We start from the raw sequence: 20,669 nt of genomic DNA, 5'->3' as shown, positions 1-20,669 counted from the left end.
AGCATTTTTGTTTGTATGATACATTCAAAATGGCTACATCCTACCACTGTGCTTGAAACAGGAGAGTAACAGAGGCACATAACAGCCAGTCTAATTTTTAAGGGCAACATCTGGAAATAAAAAAGCTACTGTTGTTCTAAGTATCACTTTGTTCTCACTTTCACTGGATTGAAAACTTCAACTCAACCTTCACACAACAACCTGTACTCATCCAGCCAGGTTTCACCTTAGATGGATCTAGGTGGCAGCTTGTAGATGCCTCTAAAAGACTTTTGCTTGCTAAGGCTCAATATATGGGGCAGTCACAGGAAAGAAGCCCTCTGTCATAAGCCAGCCCTGAAACTTTCCTACACAGTCCCTGCAGTTTTGAAGTGACTCAGCAATTAGACAGTAGTGAAAAGTTTTCCAGTGTCCAGGCCAGCATTGGCTCTTACTCACATTTCACCCAGAGCTCCAAGGGCCCTCCACATTATCTCAGGGTGACAGACAAGGGGTCACCCATCATGTCCAAGGCCATTTAGCACGTCAGCCAAGGTGCTGAGGAGCACAGCAGAGCTCTTCACTGCCTCTCTAGCTCAGATCAGGGCAGGAGAGTAATTAACATTGAGGACAAAACTGCTCAGAAAGGACACCAAGGCACCCCAGCACAGGCATTTCAAAAGATAAATGCTTTGCCAGAACAGCTCTCCCACAGAAGAATGAATCTTGGGGAACTGATGAAGGGAATACAAGCACCTGATTGTGTTCATTCCTATGACGGCGTATGCAAAAAATACAGGATTGTACTCAACATCAGAGCCTCGGAGGTTGAAAAGCCCTGAAAAATAAGAATGCCAAGAATCACAGTCCTGGTTTGTCTTTTGCAACATCAGAGAAAGCCAAAAATAATCTCAGCAAAACACAGTCAAGCAGTGAGACGTCACGGCTGCAGGCCGTGGGTCCAGCTCCCACCCAGTTGTCCCACGTCCTGCTGCTTTCCAGGCAATCCTAAATTTTTGCCAGGAGATGGCACTAGAACTGCAGTTTAAACACTCATAGGGAAAGAAAACTGGTGTTTAATTTCTAAAGGAGGGCTGGCTTGGAAGAAAGCAGATACAGTCAAAAAAAGACAGGGATACATGTACAAAAAGTAGCGTCTGACTCTTTCTGGTCTGTGCAATGCAATAAAAACTCACTTCTTAACAGCCAGGAAACTTCAAAGTTACAAGTTATCATTTCATTCCAGTTCTTCTTTTGATACTTGAGGGCAGAGCAAGACACAATAGGCAAGAGTAAAATACCCCAAAAAGGCCTCTCATTTGGGTGCCTACAATATCTCAGATTCAGACTGTATAGTCTTAGCTATTTTTCACAAAGATTTTATCCTCCACAACTCCAGACAAAGTCAAGAGGGGAAGTAGATGTTCAGCATCTCCAAACTCCTGATTTTAGGGTCAAATAAAAACTCCAGGGTATCCAATTAGCTGAAATGAGTTACTCAAGCCAATAAGGCCAGCCAGCAGGACGGCTGGGAAAAGAACCAACATGTCCTAAATCACAACCCAGCACTGTATTCATTGAACTGTGCAAATTCTGCCATGAAAGTAAAAATAGAGTTTAATTCTCCCCAGGGAAGGAGTCGGTCACTTGAATGCAGGAAAGAGCCACAAAGAACTCTTTACAGCATGGGTACAAACTTCCTTGCTCAGCCGACTCCCAATGCAGTAAGGAGGCAACAGTCTCCTTTGTGGCTCTCTTTCTGTCCCCAGAACTTGTCTGGAGTGAATTGAATTAGATAAAATTAAAGACAACTTCTCCCCTTCCCTCTTTAGGATAAGAAATCAACCAGGCACCTGACAATGAGCTTCTCTCATGACCTTCTCTGGTCCATCTTAAAACTCTTGATTCATAACCAAGCTTGGCTTTCCTGGAGACATTTAATCTGAAACCACTTCAGGGCACCAATTTATCATTAATTTAATTGGAGGTGCGCCTGAAAAGGTGAGACACACAATCTCTGCTCATGCAGGCCTCCCCAGGGAGGAGTCATATTCACCACTCTCCAAAGTACTTCTTTCACAACACCTCTTTGGTCAGTGTCCCAGATCCAGGAGAGCTTCACCCAGCACCAGAGATGTGGCAGTGGCAGTGCTGGAGCTGGGAACACACCACCTGCATTTCTACCTTTTCAGATCAGACATGGGGCACAGGCACTCTGCCAGTGCTGTGTTCCTACTGCACCAGTCTGTGCACTGGTGATTTCTGCACAAAGGACACACAGCACTAGAAACAGCAGTCCTGGGGAAATCACTGTGTTTTGTGGCCATTCTCCCCTCCTACACACTGGGCTGGGAGCCAGGGCACGGAGACCTAGCCATCTTGGGGCCCCAAACACAGAGGAGATTCCAGTGAGACCCTAGGTTGAAATGATCTAGAAACACAAGTTGAGCCCAGACTTACTTGTTTTAACCAAATCATTTGCTGAACACAGGAGAGGTAAAGACTGGCTTAAGAAGTTGTAACAATTAGGAAGATGACTGTGAATGCTGTGTACCCCACCCTTGCCTTATGTATACAAAGCCACATGTTGCACTGCTTTGTTTATAGCTCAGACTTCACAGCAGAAAATAGTCTCCATCTTTCCACTGGGTGAGGCAGCATCAGGACATTTTACAGCCAGAAAACCTCACAGTTCTTTTTTTTCTATCAAACTGCCTCAGGCTTTATACATAACCTTCTTCTCCCTTTGCCTGGGCTGCTTTTCAAAGGTGATTTGCTGCATTTCCTGGGCTAAAAAGGTACTCAGGTGCTGCACTGGTGTAATAAGGCACCGTGCAGAAATACAGGCACACTATTTGTGACCTGTTATCACCACTGCACTTGATACACAAGTTAATTGATGTCTCACAAACAAGTTGTCTGTCAAAAGTGCTTATCATCCTGGCATGGTTCTTCCTTTCCAAGGCAGGAAGAACATTTCTTTTGTAGGAAGAACTGAGAAAGGACATGCAAAGACTTACATGCTACTTCATCCAAGGCCGTTACCACAAACCACATGACTTTCCTCTCAGCCATTTTTGAACGGAGGGCTGTAATTTTGTCTTTCCAGCTGACCCCTGCAAAACACAGTATGAAAAGCTACAGTCACTAACTTTACTGAGGAAGATCACTTAAACACAGACCAACGCACTGGATTGTGAAGGGACCCAAAACACACTGTGCTTCTACTCCTCACTCCATTCTAATAAGTGATAGGAACGATCTCAAACAAGCTGCCCTCCAGACACCCATGGTTTGTTTTGAAATCAACCAACTTCCAGCAAATAGTTATTTGGAGTTTTGAGGACAAAGGGGTTGTTAGCTGAGGTTCAATCATCTTCTTGACCTATTCACAGTGGATCATATTGTGCTGCAGTACTGTTTTTCTCACTACTTTATAAAAGAAAAGCAGAAGGGGGATAGGACAGTAGAAATAACCCACATCTGTTGGGAGTTAAGCTTCTCACCTGTGTAACTCAGGTCAAGCATGATGAGAGGCTTGCAGGGGCGTTGAGGACAATCTGTCCAGATTGTATCGATCAGGTTTTCTTTGACAGGCACAAGGTCATGGCCAGCACTTCTCAAGACTTTGGACATCCTCTTCCACTGGTCTGACAAAGGGAAAAAAGTCAAGAGTGATGGCTTTAAAGAACACACACAGGTTCAACAATAGCCCTGTTCACAAAGGGCAGACTCAAGAATCTGAGTCTCCTCCTTTCTTTCCAGACTCTTCTTCTTCCCATTCCCTTAAGAAAAAAAAAAAAAAAAAGGCAAAATCTATTGCAACTACAGTTATACAAACACATCACTACAGCCAGGGCTGGCAGGTAGTCACAGTCCTGGACAAAAGCCCCTGGAAGAGGCCCAGAAGTTGCCATAAGGGTGTTCCTCTACCCCAGTGCAGAACCATGCTAGATCTAAGCTAGATGAGAGAGCTGCCTCCACAGAGCCAGGAGATGAATCCTTAGCCCACCTGAATCAAGCAAATATTTCCCCTTGCCTCCAGTGACCTTTGCATTGGGCCCCATGTGTCGAAGAACAAATAGATATGTACTCTGATATAAATGGTACCTCTCATTGTGCTTCCTACAGGGAAAGCTGCAGAGGTGCTGAGACCACCAAGCAGGAGTAGCAGTGTGGATTTTGCCAGGGTGTTCTTGCTCACATGCTGGCCAAGGCATTCAGCAGCTTTGTACTGAAGTGCCTATGACAAGCCAAAGCACAGACAAAAGGAGGTAGATGGGGATTCTGTTTTTCAGGTAAGGTCACTGGAAAGCAGTTCTCATCCCTTGCGTTTTGGACTCAATCCATTGCTGTGGAGCTCTCGTGATACATGCCTATACCAAAATCCAACCTGTTTTGTGTAACAGTTTAACCCACCATCCCATCTGGGCTGGAACATGTTTAGCTGCACACCATCATACAACAGCTAGACAGAGAAGCAAGGAGCCAGAATATAGTTGCCCAATCCAGAATTATAAAATAAAGTAAAACCAACCAGCTGGAATAATGAAAGGGTCCACTCCCACCTTGGAACCTTCTGGGAGGACACTCACTAGCCAATCCTCCTGAGTTGGTGTATCTTTCAGACCTAAGAGGATTTAAAAAAAAAAAGAGGTTCAAAGAAGCAGTCCTACTGAAATGTTCCCACACTATGCAAAAAGTCCAAGCTAATGCATTTAGTAACAAATGTCTAGACCCATCAGCAAGAGTCATCACAGGATGCTAAAGCAGGAGCAGTGTATCCAAGATGTCCCTATGTCCCTGCACAATGGGATATACCAAGAGCCCAAAGTGTACATGTGTGAAGTGACCAAACAGCCTGTGACTGTTCTCTGTTTATCAGTGGAGCAGTATCCCAGCCTCCTGCATACCCATTTTCATGAGTGTCCAGTTGTTATCCATCTGATGTGCCGCTTGCAGGAAGTAGCGTCCGTCAGTCCACATGGCCGCGTGCTGCTCAGTGACTATGGCAGTACCTAGGCAGGAAGGCAGAAAGGTGGGGTGATTCAGAGGTGTGCCGACATTGTGCAGAGATACAGACAGCAGGGACAGTGTCTGAAATGCACTCTAATTCCCTAAAAGGCACCTCTGCTCACTGCTCAAAAGTTAGTCCTATTTCAGTACTCACTGTTTCCTCTGAACTACGACTTTCCAAATCCTATCTGAGACAGTGTGTACGAGGATGCACCCTAATGAATTGCCTCAGATGAATTTGACTTAAGCAAACCTCAGCCAGTCAGTGGAACTGAGTAAATGGGGCTTTCCAAACCCTCTGTTAACAGACTGTGGTCTCTACTTAACTGTTGTCACAGTAACACATACTGTGCATCCCTAAACTCCATCCCATCTTCTTCTGGGGAGGAAGCCTGGGCTCTGGCCATCCCCAAGAAACAGCTGATACTAGGCCTGCAGACGTGAGTATCACTCCCAGCTGTCACCTGCACCTCTTTCCCAAATGTCACAGCTCTAGCAGAGATGGCCGAACAGGAAACATGAACATAAACTTCTGCTGGTTCCAGAGTCTGTCCCATTCCAGTGACTCCAGATGGAGGGATGCAAGTAGACAGCTGAGGGGCAGTGACATCTCAGCAAGGCACTCGAGCTGCCTTCCTCTTGGCAATACTAAACAAAACAAACCATGGCACAAACAGAAACTGAATCCAAGTCCTTTGAGTCTGCATCTTGATCATACTCTCTGTCACCAGAAACTGAAGCCCAGATTACCAGAACAGAGTTTCCAAGTATGAATTCATTGTCTTCTACCAAACTCCCCCAACACAAACCACATTTTAAGCTGCTTCAGCCCAAAAAGATGAAGCAAGAAACACAAGGTGACCCTTGTGTGAAGCCTCACTGATTTGCTGAGCATTAGGCTGGGAACGTGGACCTTCCAAGTACATAACAAGGGCACAAATTATAGAGGAAGGCTATGAAGAGGTCATGCAGAAGGCACGAAATTAATACAGGATTCATGTTAGCCATTAACAGCAGCCCACAGCCCTGGATTTATCACCTTCCACATGAGATCCCAGAGCTCATAGGAACTGATGAACAGACCCTCCAAACACATAGGTACTGGTATTTATTAAACTGATTTACAATTAGAGGAGAAAAAAGACTTCAGTAGACTAAAGTGACTTTCCAACAACCACAAAGCAGAGTAATTTGCAGAGCTTAGGGTACAGCCAGGGTAAAAACTAGGTCTCTTGAAACACAGACCTATCCTACAGCCAAGAAAACATCCTGTCTCGGCAAGATAAGCAAACTTTTCCACAGTGTTCAGTTTCCAAACGCAGTGTTTCTGTCCCTGGCTCTATTTAAACAGAAAGGCCAACTAAAGTCCATCTACTATTCACCCAGCCCAAACGGGCAACATAAAAATCTGTTCGTACTGGCTGCACATCAAAAGAAATGACCGCAGGTTATAAGCACCACATTAAAGAGTTAACAGGATTTTACTTTAAGAGAGGTTCATTTAGGGGTCAAACATTTTCTGAAAACTTGTTATTCTGCTGATATTACATAATTCCAGAGGGTAGCCAAGACATAATTTTACAGATGCTGAAATGGGAATAAACAGTCCAAACAAGCTCGATAGGTTTCCTTTTCCATCCTGCCTCTATGCCATGAATGGAACTATTTCTTTATTAGGAGAATTATGCAAGAACCCAAGTTCTGGAAAGGTACCTGCAGAGCCATCAAATCCAGAGATGAACGCCCTTCTGCAATCACAGGGTGCAATGTACTCGCTCTAGAAAACAAAAGAGGCAGCAATTATTTATAGCAGCAGGGGAAAAAAACCCGATCAGCTGATGACAAATACTTTGATAAGCTTTTTCTCCTAAAGGACACCGCAGGGAGAACAAAATGAGTTAAAAAATCCTAGGCTCTACTCCACTGGAACATTTAATCATCTGTGATTATACTGTATTTATGTTCAACTGGTGGGTTTTTTTAAGCTGCAGCACTTTTCTCCCACAAACATCTGTAAACACTGAAGTGCTTCAGAGTTTGCAGACCTTTATTTCACACTCAGCCTCCCCTTTGGGCAACAAACAAATGATGCCTTTGAAGCTGCAATGCAAAAGGAAGAGAAACCAGAGGCACTCCTTGATCTTGGAGACCAGACTAATCAGTGCATAAAATCTGTAAATTTGACTATCTCCAGTGAAGTCCCCTCACTCGCATTTACAGGAATTCCTTTCCTTTCTGTAACAATGACATTGAAAGAAAATCATCAAAGTGGTAAAACTGTAAAAAATTTAATCCTTAGGACCTTTCATAAATAGATGCTGATCCTCTCACTCCTCCCTTGCCTACTCAAAATCAGACTACAGCAAAAAACGCCAGCACATGGTTTGATGGATGAGAGGGAATCAAAGGCTACTAGTCCATCCTCATCCCAAACCTATCACAAGCTGTGATTGTGGGCACATCCCTTGGCAGTATTGTAGAAGACCTTGAGAATGCACAGACATCTGATACCATCAAGAACTGCCAAAATTAAAAGAACAACTGTATCTTTATGTGGCCTACAAGCCTTTTTTATGGGACCCCATTCTGGCAAGTTTGGAGGTCAGAACTGCTGAGTAGGCCTGTTAATTAACTAGTGCAACTCAGCAAATCAGCTTAATCCAGGCTGACAGCACCAATGTTTGAGCTGCAAAACCCCTGGATTTGTACCTTACAAATGGTCAGAAACCCAAATCTGTTTCTCAGCCCATAAAGTTTCTCTGCACCCAGCTGTGCTGGGGCAAAAGAAACATCTTACGGACTGAGATAAGAAATTACAGCCCAATTCTCAGGCAGTTTTAGTTCCTACTGTGATAGAATCACCTGACTGTTAGAAAATGCTCCCTTCAAATCTGTTACTCTTCACTGTTCTGAAGAAGGCAGAGGGTTCAAAGCACAGGAGTGAGGAAGCACAAATCACAGCACCTGAGACTGGCTCTTTATTTCTGCTCCAAATCATGCCATGATCAAACCCCCTCCAGAACAGCCATGTCTCTCCCCTCCTGGGAGAAGCCCCAGGCAGCAGCTACCAACCATTCACCACCATCATTTTGAAATGGAGCCTTGCAACAGCAAATCTCATGGCCCAAAAGAGGATCTCGCTGAGCAGCTTTTGCTCCCAATTGCCAGAGAAGATTCCTGGGATATGCTCCAAAGAAATCCTCCATTTCATCCAAACACTAGTGAAAGCTGGCAGAAAGGAGGGGGGTATGGAGACCATGCATGCTCTCATCTCTGACCAGTTAGTTTCCCATGCCTTTTCTTGTCCAGCCCCACTGGGCTGTGACATATGCTCAGCAGCTGTGGAGAGGAGAGGGGTCAGGATACCCACCTTGGGAAGAGATAACTGCCCTTGGCACAACTCTAGCTGATGGGGCAGATCTGCCTCAGCCCCACACAGCACACTCTCACCACTAACCCCCTTTAAAATAATAACAAAGGCATCAGCAGACAGAGAGGACAAAGTCATTCAGGGAACAGAATCAAGTGTTTGTTTCCCCGCTGCCCATTTCACAGCAGAAGGACGGAACATGAAGGCAGAGTGATGAGGATTCCCCATTTCAACATTTCCTAACAACTATTCAGCCTGACATATCACTAAGTACATTCCAAAACAGAGCAGTGATTTCTCTTCCATTTCTCTTGACCAACACAGCAGAGACTACAGACTAGTTTGCTTGTGCAGACATGAATCTCACATTCATAGGATGGGTTAGCACCACAAAACAGTGAAATGGATGAAAACAGTTCAAAAAAATAGAAAAAGAAAAAAACAAGTGTATCCGGTTTAGATCTGGTAAAAGCTGACCTAAATTAGTAAAGACCTTGACTGTGTGAAATTACCTCATGCTGTCCCATCCACAGCCAAATCCAGGGCATGAGGCAAATGGGCTTTAAAAGGGAATATGAGGGATCTGGAGGGAAAGATGGTTCATTCATCTGTCAGTCTGAATTCTTGCACACCCACCTGTTCTGTTTCAAGCAGCAACCCCCACGGTGCAAAGACGAGCCCATGTTTTGCACGAGCTAAAATTACCAGGGAAACACCTGTGTACGCCAAACAAAGCAGAGACCACAGCACAGTCAGAACAAGGTATTTCCCTGGGGCTTGTCTTGCAGCTCTGATGGCCTTCAACCTGGCCCTCCTCAGGCCTTTTACATCTGCTTTTCACCACACCTGTCAGTCCAGCAGACAAAACATGGGGCTACATCACAAAAATGCTCATCTAAGCCAGAAAGAACCCCAAATATCAGTGGTGCTTACCCCCAAAGCCTGCAAGGTTAAGCCATTAACATGTTAAAGCTTATTCTAGCCTAATGTCAACCAAGATCAGCAATGAAAAGTGCAGCTCGCTACCCTTAGCTTTAATGACACTGGTGTCATTAAAGAACAAACACTGCCGTGTACCTGGAGGGAGGTCAGTATTCACTGCCAAAAACCAAACTGCACTGGTAAGAACTGGAACAGGTCAGTACAACCTGTGCACAAGCTCTCTCTTGCTTTATAGCCCTGCTGATTCCTCAGCTCAGCACAAGTGTGTGTGAGAGGAGCCAGCCCTGAGCAGAAGACAGCACCTCTGCCAACCCAAACACAGGGCTCTGAGCTGGGCAGGTGCTTCCTTGATGTGGAAGACCAGTCAGATCTGACTAAATTTGTTTTGAGTCAAGGCCTGAAGGTAGAAGCCAGCCCCAGTTAAGCTGTAACTGGCTCCAAACCCAAGCTCTAATCCAAACATCATTCCCTCCCATTAAGAAGCTTCTCCAATCTCTGAATATTTCCATATGGGCAAACTCCAGATTCAATGTAAACTGCATGACTCAACATAAAAAATGGATCCTGCATTTAGCACTGCAACACTCCAAAAGCTCTGACAGACATTTTTAACCAAACCACAAAGGACTTACATGCCTCTTTCCCAAAAACATGGCTTTTCACCCCTTTGTCATCTTTGGACACCTGCAGCCACAAGATACACCTAGCATTCATGAAAGGAAGTGGGACTCGTTGCATGGACTTCATCCCACTTTTGATTGGGACTTCTCTCCTTTCTCATCTGCCTCTGGACCACCCAGGTCTCCAAGGAAACAGTCTGTTTCTTCAGAATTCTTATCACCAGCATCAAAATTTGCAAAAATTAAAGCAGCCAGACAACATCCAGGGCTGACTGCAAGAGCCACAAATCTAAGGTATTAGTGGCTTTGGCTAAGCCAGAGTCAGAGCCAGATGCGTTTGAGAAGCTCTGCAAGTCTTTCAGTTCCTTACACAACTAAACATGGAAAGCAAAAGACACAACTGGTGGCAGGACTCGTGGCAGTATTATAATGTAAACCTCCTAGCCTTGCAGGAAAACCAGTATTAAAAGCATGACAGAACTCAGAGCTCAAACAATCCCAGTGTTACAAGAAGAAATTAGTCAGCAAGTTGCAGCATCAGGGTGTATCAGCATCAGTCCAATTCCAGGGTTCCTTTGCTACCCAGAAGGGAATAGAGCTTTCCCCAGTCTAACCCTGTGGCAACACCACAGGAGGGAAAGCCCTCTTTGTTGACAAGTTCTGTGATGTGGATTCCAGGACAGCCTCAGGAATAGCTGAGGCAAGGACAGCAATACACAGCTTGCTTAGGCTGTGGGAAGGAAATGGTTTAGCCACCAAACACTTGGGTATCATTAAATACCCAAGAACAATGTTCTGAGTCATGGAGGGAGCTGCCCAAGACCAAAATCTGACTGTGGGGCTGTGTGTTTGCGCACAGCAAACAAACCCTTGGTTGGAACATGGGGAAGCTACAAATCTCAGGTTATCTCAGTGTACCTGGAATCAGTAAGGCTGTTCTGGGATCAACAGGTTCCTGTCAATGCCAAAAATTGCACCAATTCCCAAACCTCACAGAAAAAAAATCCTGCACCAGCTAGCCAGGAGGTACCAGGATCAGCAGTGTTCAGTAATCGTTTCCATTCAGATACATTCGCTCTGCAGAGAAACCTGACCAACTCGCCTGGCAGGAAATAGCAACATGGGGTTCTCTGCTTAACTGCACTCTGTCAAGGAAAAGAAAGCAACAGAAAAACCCAGAAGTCCTGGGGGTCACATTCTTCAACTCACATGACAGCATTTAATGTCTAGTGAAATGAAACCGGAGTTATATATGGACAGAGGCAGCTTGAGGCAGGAATGCAGCAGACAATAGCAGCTGCAGAAAACGCCTTCCCCCTACCTGCCCAAGTTTGGATCTCCCTAAGAGGAAATATGATGCTGCACATATGGTCCCAGGGCACAGGCAAGTCTGGACCCGGCTCACCCCCGTGCCAAGTCAAGGGCAAAGGTTCCGAATCAGTTGCATTTTGCTCTTGTGCACCCTGGGGTAAAAGGGAGCTTTGGGTGTGAGCCAGGAAAGCTTCAGGTCTTTTGTTTCCTGAAAATGGCTGAGGTGGGAAAAACCCTCGGCAGTTCTTGGGTCTCTTAACAGAGAGAACAGAAGAGTAAAACTAGCACATGAGCCAGCAGGGGAGGTAAAAGGCAGTTCAGCAATTTCAAATTTATGTCACAGACCACAAAAATCTTAACAGTGGAAGCAGCGCACATCACAATTACTGCCATGGGTTACCACTCTGGGCCCAGACTTCCCTCCTATCTTAAGAGCAGAGAACATGATGCAGAGAAGCATGGAAAGGGAAGCATCAGTGTGGCCTGTTCCTTCCCTGCCTCTCCAAAGGCTCCTCCATGTGGGATCTGAAGGGCTTTAGCATAAGGCAGCAAATTCCAGTAAGAACTTGATCTAGTAAAGGGAAAGCTCTGCAACTAATCCTTCATCACCTCACTTAAGAGTATATGTTGATCAGGAGATGCTAATGGGGAAACTAAAGCCTAGATAATGTCTGTTCTTCACCCAGTAAATCCATTCTTCCCAACAGCCAGGATGGACACAGCAAGCTCTCTTTTCTGCAGTGTGAGTTCCCTGGAGACAATCTGATGAGAAGTTGTTGGTAGACTGTCCACTCCGATTTCTTACAAGAACATAAAAACCTCAGTCTCCTGAATAGACCCCAGAAACATTTTTCAACACAATATTTCTCAGGTTACACAGATTTTTATGCTGCAACCATTAAAGCAAGTGAACTAAGGGTGATTTCAGTTATCCTTGGCTTTTATCTTTTGCAGGGAAGGAAAGTACGATCATTCCCACAATCCATCCATCCATACCTGGTGGGCATCTCCAGAGGGCACTATGTAGGCTTGGACAGGTTCCTGGACATACTTGGGATTCTTCATCACCTGCCGCAGTTGCTTCAGCAGCTCTGTTGTAATTTTCGGACTCATCTTCCTACCTACAACTAAAACAAAGCACAAAACCTCAGTTTCTCCAACCATTCCAAGTCACTCACATGCACAGGCAAGAAGCCATCACCACTGGAAACTCCCCTTGAGGACAACTGTGCCAATATCAACCCTCTCAGATCAGAATTTTGCCTGTCTTGTCACTTCACTCCTTTTCCTTAAGAATGAGGGATCAGGTTAAGGCCAGAGAATCACAGCTGGTCGGCCCTACAAAGGATCTTTCCCACCTGGTGAAGGACAGCATGCCCTGTGGTGATACACATGAGCTTAACACACTGGCCAACCCTCCTTGCATGTGGACTGGACCAGGAACCACAGCACCTCATACATTCCCTATGACAGCCAGGAAAGGGCTTGGCATGCCATGTGGATGGTTCCAAGTACCCACAGATCAGAAGTAGCTCCACCCATGACATGCACTGAGAGAAACTTCCAGTCTTTTCACTCTGGGGTCAGAGATGCTGTGGCTTATATGCTCAGGCTGCTGGGAGAGCAAGACATGACATCAGGAACTCAGGAAGGGACCAACCACAAACTCTGTAGCCCAGAGTTTCATAGCGGACTGGTGAGTGGATTAACTCAGACAAAAGATATCTGCTCCCAAGGACACAGAGGGACGTGTTCACTGGCCACATTCACCTCTGGGCTGTGTGCTAGTTCATCTAGAAGAACAGAACTATAAGGGGAGGAACAGCCCGCTGAGCTCTCACAAGGGACTGCCAGAGGACAACTTATGGGAACCTCCTCTAAAGACCTTTGGCAAATTCTCTGCAGATCTCAGCTGGTGTCAGGCAGGGGTGGGGTACAGCCTGGATGGAAGATCACAGGGGAAAACAAGGGCACAGGCCAATCACACTCCTTGGCTGTGGTTTTGCAATGGATGTACCTTTGGCATTGCAGTGAACATCAGTCTCTCAATTTGCTACCCAAAAAGTGCCTCCAGCCAGGGCCCGCTGTGAGCACCATGCACAGTGATGCACCAGGCCGTGCTGCTGTGCTGGCACAAGAGAAAGCTGCAGGGGAAGGCACTCACTGACTGCAGGATGCCCAAGCTGTGGGAGATGCCTGGCCAGAAAGTGTATGAAAATCAAGTAACCTGAACCTCCTCAGAGATTCTTTCCATCTTTTCTTCACTCACACCTCCAAAGGGTGCCCAAAGGGAGCCTCTTCCCAGTTCTCTACCCACTTCTTTCACATTTTTAAGAATGTGCTGGGATCTTAAAACTTTAATACTGTCACATTCCAGGGCAAGGTGGGCAGGCTGTGTGCTGCTCGAATGCCACACTATGCAGTATTTTATTCTGACCAGTTAATTTCACAGCTCATTTCACAGCCATGTCTACAAACAGATCATGATGGGAGAAGCAAACAGCATGCAAGTCTAAAACATTTTTTGCTTATCCAGGCACTTACTCTATTTACACCTCCCTAACTACCAGGAGTCCCAAGTGACATTATGGTCTTATGCCAAAACACAATAAGGCGCATCCTTGCCCTGTGATGTTTGCCATCTAACTGAGAAGGTAGAAAAGCTGCCTCCCCTTCACAAGCCGTAAGAGGACATGATTTGACCAAGATCACAGAGCAGAGCTGTGACCAAGTCAAGAACTGAACCAAGATCTGACGCATTCAGGTATAAAAATCTCAATCCAAGCCCACCATTCACACGTCTCATCACAGGAAGTTTAGAGCACACAAGACTTGTGTGTGACTGACTTTGCCCACGCAGGTACACTGTGCTTCAAAACCCATGTCCTAGTTAGAACAACTGGGACCAGTTCATCACTGGATGGGCGTAACCCAAAACTGTGTATTCTACAGCCTTCCATGCGATTTCCCAGAAACTGTTATCAATGAACCATTTACACCATCTGCCCATAGAGCCTGACTGACCAGTTCATCATGGTATGGGTGTAACCCAAAACTGTGTATTCTATAGCCTTCCATGCCATTTCCCAGAAACTGTTATCAATGAACCATTTACGCCATCTGCACATAGAGCCTGACTCCTCAGGCTATAAACTAGGTGTTAAGAGGCCTGCGAGACAGGATGTTGCTTTTGTCCTCACACTCATTAAGGAACCCGCCACCCTGAGGGAGGTACTGAGCATCCCTGCCTGAACTGGAGGATATATAATCTTGGAGTCTTGGGACTTTTTTAACCACTCGTGGGATCCAGAGGAAGACTGCAGCTCACCGCTCTCAACCAGACTGAGACCACCACCCTCAACTGGACTGTAATCACCACTCTTGACCAGACTGCAACAGCTCTCCCACCAGCAGGTTTTTGCCCTCTCCCTTTACTTTGGACTTAGGGGGGCCCAAGGAGCACCACTTTGTTCATGCCCCAGGGTGCTGGGTTATACATTTGGGTTTTGCGGGTTAAAACCAATTGTTTGTCTGTATAATCGTACTTATTGTATTATTTTATTAAATTGTTATTCTGACTTATAATCTCTCTTTTGAGTTGAGTTCATTTCCCCTGCTGGTTAACTTTAAAACCAGCACAACCCAGACCACATGAAGCAAATTAAGGTCAAAAGGCACTGAATCCTCAAATTGGTATTATCTTGTCCCTTCGCTGGGATTAGATTACACCTCAGATTTATTTCCAGGACAATTTTCATAGTTTTATACAGTGTTTGCAAGCTACACTGAACTTTATAATACTGTGATTGTTTCTGTCTGTCCTCTGCAATGAGCTGCTGTAACATTCTATAATATTGCTGCTGATTTATGTTCTGATAGAGTAAAACACAAAGGACAGAGAGCAACAACATAGCGACTAGCCAGCAGAAAAGAATCTCTTTCTACAAACTCATAAGGACACAGCTTCCATTCTTGGCCTGTGCTTTGTCTCTAGGAATCTAAAAGTCTCATATAAACAGGCAAGGCATGACAAGGCTTTGCCTTTTAATAAAGCTCCTTGCTGACAAGCAAGAGATTCTCTCAAGGACAAAAAAAAATCATTTAAAAAGTACTCTCCCTGTTGAAAGATTTGCTTACAATATTAAAACCAAAACTAAGCTAGATTAGTAATGAAACTCATATTGAGAAGGACATTTATTTTAGATAACCCCCACAGTATAAGAAATCCCTTTCAAAAAGTCCTCCACAAACTTTACAATAAAAATTGTCTTCAGTTTCCAGAGAGAGAAAAGCTATTTTCTCACAGATCTTTGCTAGCCCTTTATTCTGGTCTTCATATAACTTTTAACAGGTGACTTTTCCTCCCTTGGCCATAATTATAAGCCTCTATGAAGTTAAAACAGCTTGTCAATCATTATTTACTCATGCCAGTGATCAAAATCAAACACGGCTGGAATTAAGGTAGAGGATTTAACAGCTCAAGGACCAGTCCCCTTCCGTGTCCTAACTTTTTCAAAGGTATCAGGCTCCCTTGTTACCTGTCTCTGTAGTTCCCCACGTCTGGATGCCGCTCACCTCTGCTCACACAAAATACCATCCAGCTCTTTGCTCGGCCTTCATAAGCTCCACTGTGCCTGAGAAAGCAAAGGGCAAAACTGAAATGGCTAACAAACTTTGCCCCCCAATAAAACATTCTCATCCCCCAGCAATGAGCTGAAAATGCATTAACACTACGTTCTACTGGCATGATCAGAGATGCACTGAGGGTGAACCATGAGGCAACAGGGAACGTCAGGGGCCAAGCATTTGCTTCTCAAGACTTATGATTAGATCTTGCAAGTGTGTGCTGGTTTATGCCAATTTGTTCCTCAGTCATTCTATCAGAGGCCACTCCCCATTTCCCATGGGGAAACCAAGGCAGAGCAGGAGTAACATGCAAAGTACCACTGCATAAAGACAGTCAGAGCTGGATCCCAAAATCTGTCACTGTCTAGACATATATTATCTACAACTCACTCAGACTTCAGAAGGCAGTTCTGCAAGAGCTCAGAGCAGATCCTGCCTGGGCAGCAACTCCATCAGACACACAGGGCAAAAAGCAATAGTGAAAATGCTGCCAGAGGAACCAGACACCCCCTCCTGCCTCCCACATGCATGGACAGCGATGGGCTGCCAGCGAGGGCTGGGGATACCAGGCCCAATTTGTCAAGGTGTGTGTCAGTGCCATGGCAGGGACAGGAGGCAAGGCCGGGAGGTCTGGCTACAGCTGGGTCTGCTTGTGCCTGTGTTAGATCACCCTGAGAGTTTATGTCCCATTTCCTTCATATATGCTCGTCCTTGTGACAATTTCCGCTTCGCTTTCTCTTTATGTATAGCCTTGTTCAAAATAAGCACGTAAGCTTGCATAGTCAGGATTCAGCAGCACCACCCCAAAGCCAGGCCTCTTTGGCCTGGGCTGGCTGCATGCAGGGCAGCCCAAACACACATAGCTACATATGGAGGCAAAAGCCCCATTGCTTGTCCCTCCCCTGTACCTGCCTGCACACTCACCAAACAGAATTACAGAATTGTCAGGGTTAGAAGGGACCTCTAGAGATGATCTAGTCCTACACCCCTGCCAAGGCAGGGTCACCTAGAGCACGTGACACAGGAACATGTCCAGAGTTCAGGAATGACTCCCAGTGCTCTGCCACCCTCAACATAAAGAAGTTCTTCCCCGTGTTGAGGTGGAACTTCTTGTGTTTTAGTTTACGGCCATTACTTCTTTTCTTGTCACTGGGCACCAGCAAAAATAGTCCGGCACCTCCTTTTGGTACCCACCTTTGAGATATTTATATGCATTAATGAGATCCCCTCTCAGTCTTCTCTAGACTGAACAGGCCCAGCTCCTGCAGTCTGTCCTCATAGGAGAGATGCTCCTGCCCCCTGAGCCAAAAGCCTCCCCCAGCCCCACTCAGGAGTGACAGGGCCGCTGGGCCCGGACACCCCGCCTGGGCCTGGCTGTCAGTGCTGGATGCCCTGACAGGGCCTGGGCCTGGACACCCGGCCAGGCACCGGCCGGAGGGGCAAGCTGTGCCCAGGTCGTGCTGAGCCCCCGCGGCCGGGCCCCGGCCACACGAGCCGCTCCGTGCCACCAGTCCGGGGCTCCCGCCCGGGGCCGCCCCCGCCCGCCGCTGCTCACCTGCCGCCGGCCCGCCCGCCTCCGCCGCGTCAGCGCCACGTGGGCCGGCCGGGCCTCCCCCTGTGGCATCACGGCTGGCGTCACGGGGCGGGACCGGCATCGGGATAGTGATAGGCACCGGGTTGGGGACCGGGACCGAGGTCGGGATGGGCACCGCGCACCGGTGTCGCCGCAGCCGCGCTGCCCGGCGTGGCCGCCGGACTGAGCCCGCGGGGGCCGGGGCAGCCCCCGTGCACTGCAGCCCCGCCGAACCCCTCCCCGGGGAGGGACTGGAGCGGAGCCCCTGTCCCACACCTCTCGCCTCCGCGACCCTCCTCGCTCTTGAACTTCCAAAAATACGTCTTTAGGGGGTGCGGGTGTGTGTGGCCGCTCAGCGAGCGCACCCGGCTCCGCGCCCTCCACGCCCCGCAGGCCCCGGGCCGCTGGGGTTTGGGAGCTGCCCGAGCCGGGTGGAGAAGAAGGGGCTGGGGGCTCACACCTGCCACCCCAGCACCAAACTGATGGACAGGTTGAGATTAGGTATTAGGAAGAAATTCAGTGCTGTGGGGGTGGTGAGGCACTGGAACAGGTTGCCCAGAGCAGCTGTGGATGCCACGTCCCTGGAAGTGTTGAAAGCCAGGCTGGATGGGGCTTTGAGCAACCTGGTCTAGAGGAAGGTGTCCCTGCCCATGGTTGAGACTAGATGATCTTTAAGGTCCCTTCCAACCCAAACCATTCTATGATTCTATGAAAATCTGGCCATTTGCCATGTGTGCTCCCTAATGAAAATACCTTCCACCACCCTGCACTGCTCCGGCAGTTTTTTACAGGTGGGCTGTAAGTAAACCCTACAGACAGAAGCACAAGGCTATTACAGAAATGGAGACATGAGAAGATCAGCACCAAGAAAGGCTACAACAAAACAAAAAAAGTGCTTTGTAACTGTGTCCAGGCAAGAGGGGTTTGCTTGCAGCAGTGCGTACCCTGGGGACCCTCTGGCCCCAGCATTGTGACAGTGCTGGAGCCACCCCTCTCCCATGGGGTTCATCACTGCACCCCCGTTAACTGTGACTCTGCAAAGGGTGAATAAAGGAGGAAAATCTGCTCAGTGGGACCCATCTTAGTTCAGGGCCTCTCACAAATCCTGGGGCCTCAGTAGAGGAGAAGGTGCTCAATTGGCTGCACGATGCCCCACTACTGGGGCCCTTGAAGATGCACTGGCTGGGGGCTACACCCAACATCCCACTGGTAGGGAAAGACTGTGTGGGTACATGGCCAGCTCATGAAAACAGTTCCTGGGCCTCAGTCTGTTTGCATTTTTCCAGGAGAAAAAGTGCAGCCAGCAGCTACTCTGCCCTTCCTCCTCCTCTCCCTCAGTCCACACCAATGCTGTAGCCTGCAGAGCTTTACCCACAGACTGCCAAAGCTGTGCTGCTGCATCTAGTAAGCAAACATGAGCCAGGCTTTTACTAAACCACCTGGGTCTCCCCAACTATTCATGTATTTCCAGGAGAAGCATGAAGCAAAACCAGGATGAGTTAAATGTAGAATAATTCAGGGGAAAGAGGCTTTTGGAAGTCTCTAGTCCAACCCTCCTGCTAAAAGCAAGGCCATCTTCAAAGCTAGAGCAGGTCCTGCTGGGTTTTGAGTACGTCCAAGAACAGATAAGCACAGCCTCCCTTGGCACCTCATGCTAGCATTAACCAACATGGAGCAAAAAAGGTTTGTTCCTGATATCCAAACAGATTTTCCTCATTGCATCTTGCCCCTTGACCTTTTGCTGTGCACATCTGGAAGAGTCTAGCTCCTTTTTCTCTCTGACCATTCTCCAGGCTCAGCAATTCCAGCTCCCCTGCAGGCAGCCCCGGCGAGCAACTGAGGCTCTCTCCACTTTGCAGTTCTCTGTCTCATAGATCTCTGCAATAAAATTTAGAGCATAACACAGCACAGCAAAACTTGTAATCCAACAGAAGAGAATAAAAGGTCTGTCCTGCAACCAGCATCCCAGCATTGGGAAGGGTCGGTGGATGGGGCGGGGGTTGCAGACTGTCCCTGAGGAGGGATGGCAGAGAGGGGAGAGGGAGGCTGGTGACTACAACTTGTATAGCAGGAAATTTTCTTTCCTCGTTAACCTCCTTGGGTGAAACTAATTGCTGTTTCCCGATTATTCTCACCCTATATTCCAGCCTTGCCCACAAGGGATTCCTGCAATCCTGGCAATCTGGCCCGGAAAGGCCCATTTAGATCATCACATCAGTGTCCCCCTCAGGGTAAACTACAGCCGTGTTTTTCATTTGTGTTACAGACCACATTATGCTCACCCTGCAGAATATTTGCTGAGGAGATTCATTTCTTGGAAACCAGCCAGAATCCAGCGATGCTTATACTGAAGCACGTGTCAGGACATTTTAAAAGCCCTGCAACATTGTCACGATGATCACAGAGATAATTTGCCAATGGCGAACTCTGCAGCTGAATCCAATCAGGGTTGTGAAATGGTCCTTTCAGCCTCCTCTGACTAACAATAATAATAATAATAATAATTTGGGGTTAGATTTTGCATTTGGCTGTGGCTCTTAATAGAGGGTTGTGGAGACCTGCACCTGCCAGAGCTGAACCAGCCCAGTGAAGGGGGAAGGATCAGTCTGAAACATTTCAAATGTTTGTCACATGCCTTTCCAGCTCCCCAAGTGGGGATGCCTTTTCCTCTCCTGTTCTTTTTGGCTTGTGCATGTTGTACCCAAGGGAACAGAAGACTCTGGTCTCCCCTTGGCATTGTCCCCTTGGCATTGCTCTCCATGCTTGATTCCCAGGGGCAGAGCTAAGGGTGTCTTACCTCTTCCCTTCCTGATCTGCAGTGCTTTCAGTTTGGTTGAATTTAGGACAGTAGCTAAACACAAGGGAGTCTTAATGCCTGTGCCAGTGAAAGTGTTTGATTGTTTTTTGCCGGTGAATCATTATTATATCAGTCTGAGCTAGCTAACGGACCGTGGGAGCAGTGGCAATCAAATACAGGGAGGAAAGAAAATACTTCTTCTATGTGGGAGTGTGACCTGGGGAGTGTGCACAGCATGAAATAATCAAGCTGCTGGCAGAGCCCAGAGTACCAGAGGGAGGACAGGGCAGGGGAAAGCTCAGCATCTTCTCAGAACTTGCCTCAATTCCTCCAGGTCTGGAGATATCATTCTGCCTGTCTGCAGCCAGTCCAAGAAGAACTACAGCATGAGAGCAACCCTGTCCTGCCTCCTTTAGTTACACTACAATCCCAGCA

General features: G+C 47.1%; 1 protein-coding gene across 4 annotated transcripts in view; it reads right to left on the bottom strand.

Annotated features, from left to right (window-relative positions):
• The window catches only part of XPNPEP1 (X-prolyl aminopeptidase 1), a 31,902-nt gene extending 14,416 nt beyond the window's left edge, over window positions 1-17,486 (bottom strand). For 2 of the 4 annotated variants that reach the window (XM_027692174.1, XM_027692177.1), the window contains exons 1-9: window positions 17,420-17,486; window positions 15,777-15,872; window positions 12,235-12,365; window positions 6,709-6,772; window positions 4,893-4,997; window positions 4,517-4,609; window positions 3,486-3,629; window positions 3,000-3,095; window positions 736-817 (exon numbers count right to left, since the gene is read on the bottom strand). In XM_027692174.1, the coding sequence (XP_027547975.1) occupies window positions 736-817; window positions 3,000-3,095; window positions 3,486-3,629; window positions 4,517-4,609; window positions 4,893-4,997; window positions 6,709-6,772; window positions 12,235-12,351 (701 nt within the window). In that variant the 5' untranslated portion in view covers window positions 12,352-12,365; window positions 15,777-15,872; window positions 17,420-17,486. Of the gene's footprint in view, window positions 1-735; window positions 818-2,999; window positions 3,096-3,485; window positions 3,630-4,516; window positions 4,610-4,892; window positions 4,998-6,708; window positions 6,773-12,234; window positions 12,366-15,776; window positions 15,873-16,788; window positions 16,811-17,058; window positions 17,090-17,419 lie in introns of those variants that run through there. The other 2 variants (XM_027692175.1, XM_027692176.1) reach the window with 2 other exon arrangements.
• Between the last annotated feature and the right edge of the window lie 3,183 nt (window positions 17,487-20,669).

This window comes from Neopelma chrysocephalum, unplaced genomic scaffold, assembly GCF_003984885.1.
Source record: "Neopelma chrysocephalum unplaced genomic scaffold, ASM398488v2 Primary Assembly neopelma1_85, whole genome shotgun sequence".
NCBI lineage: Eukaryota > Metazoa > Chordata > Aves > Passeriformes > Pipridae > Neopelma > Neopelma chrysocephalum.
This window is presented reverse-complemented; position numbering and strand designations above follow the sequence as displayed.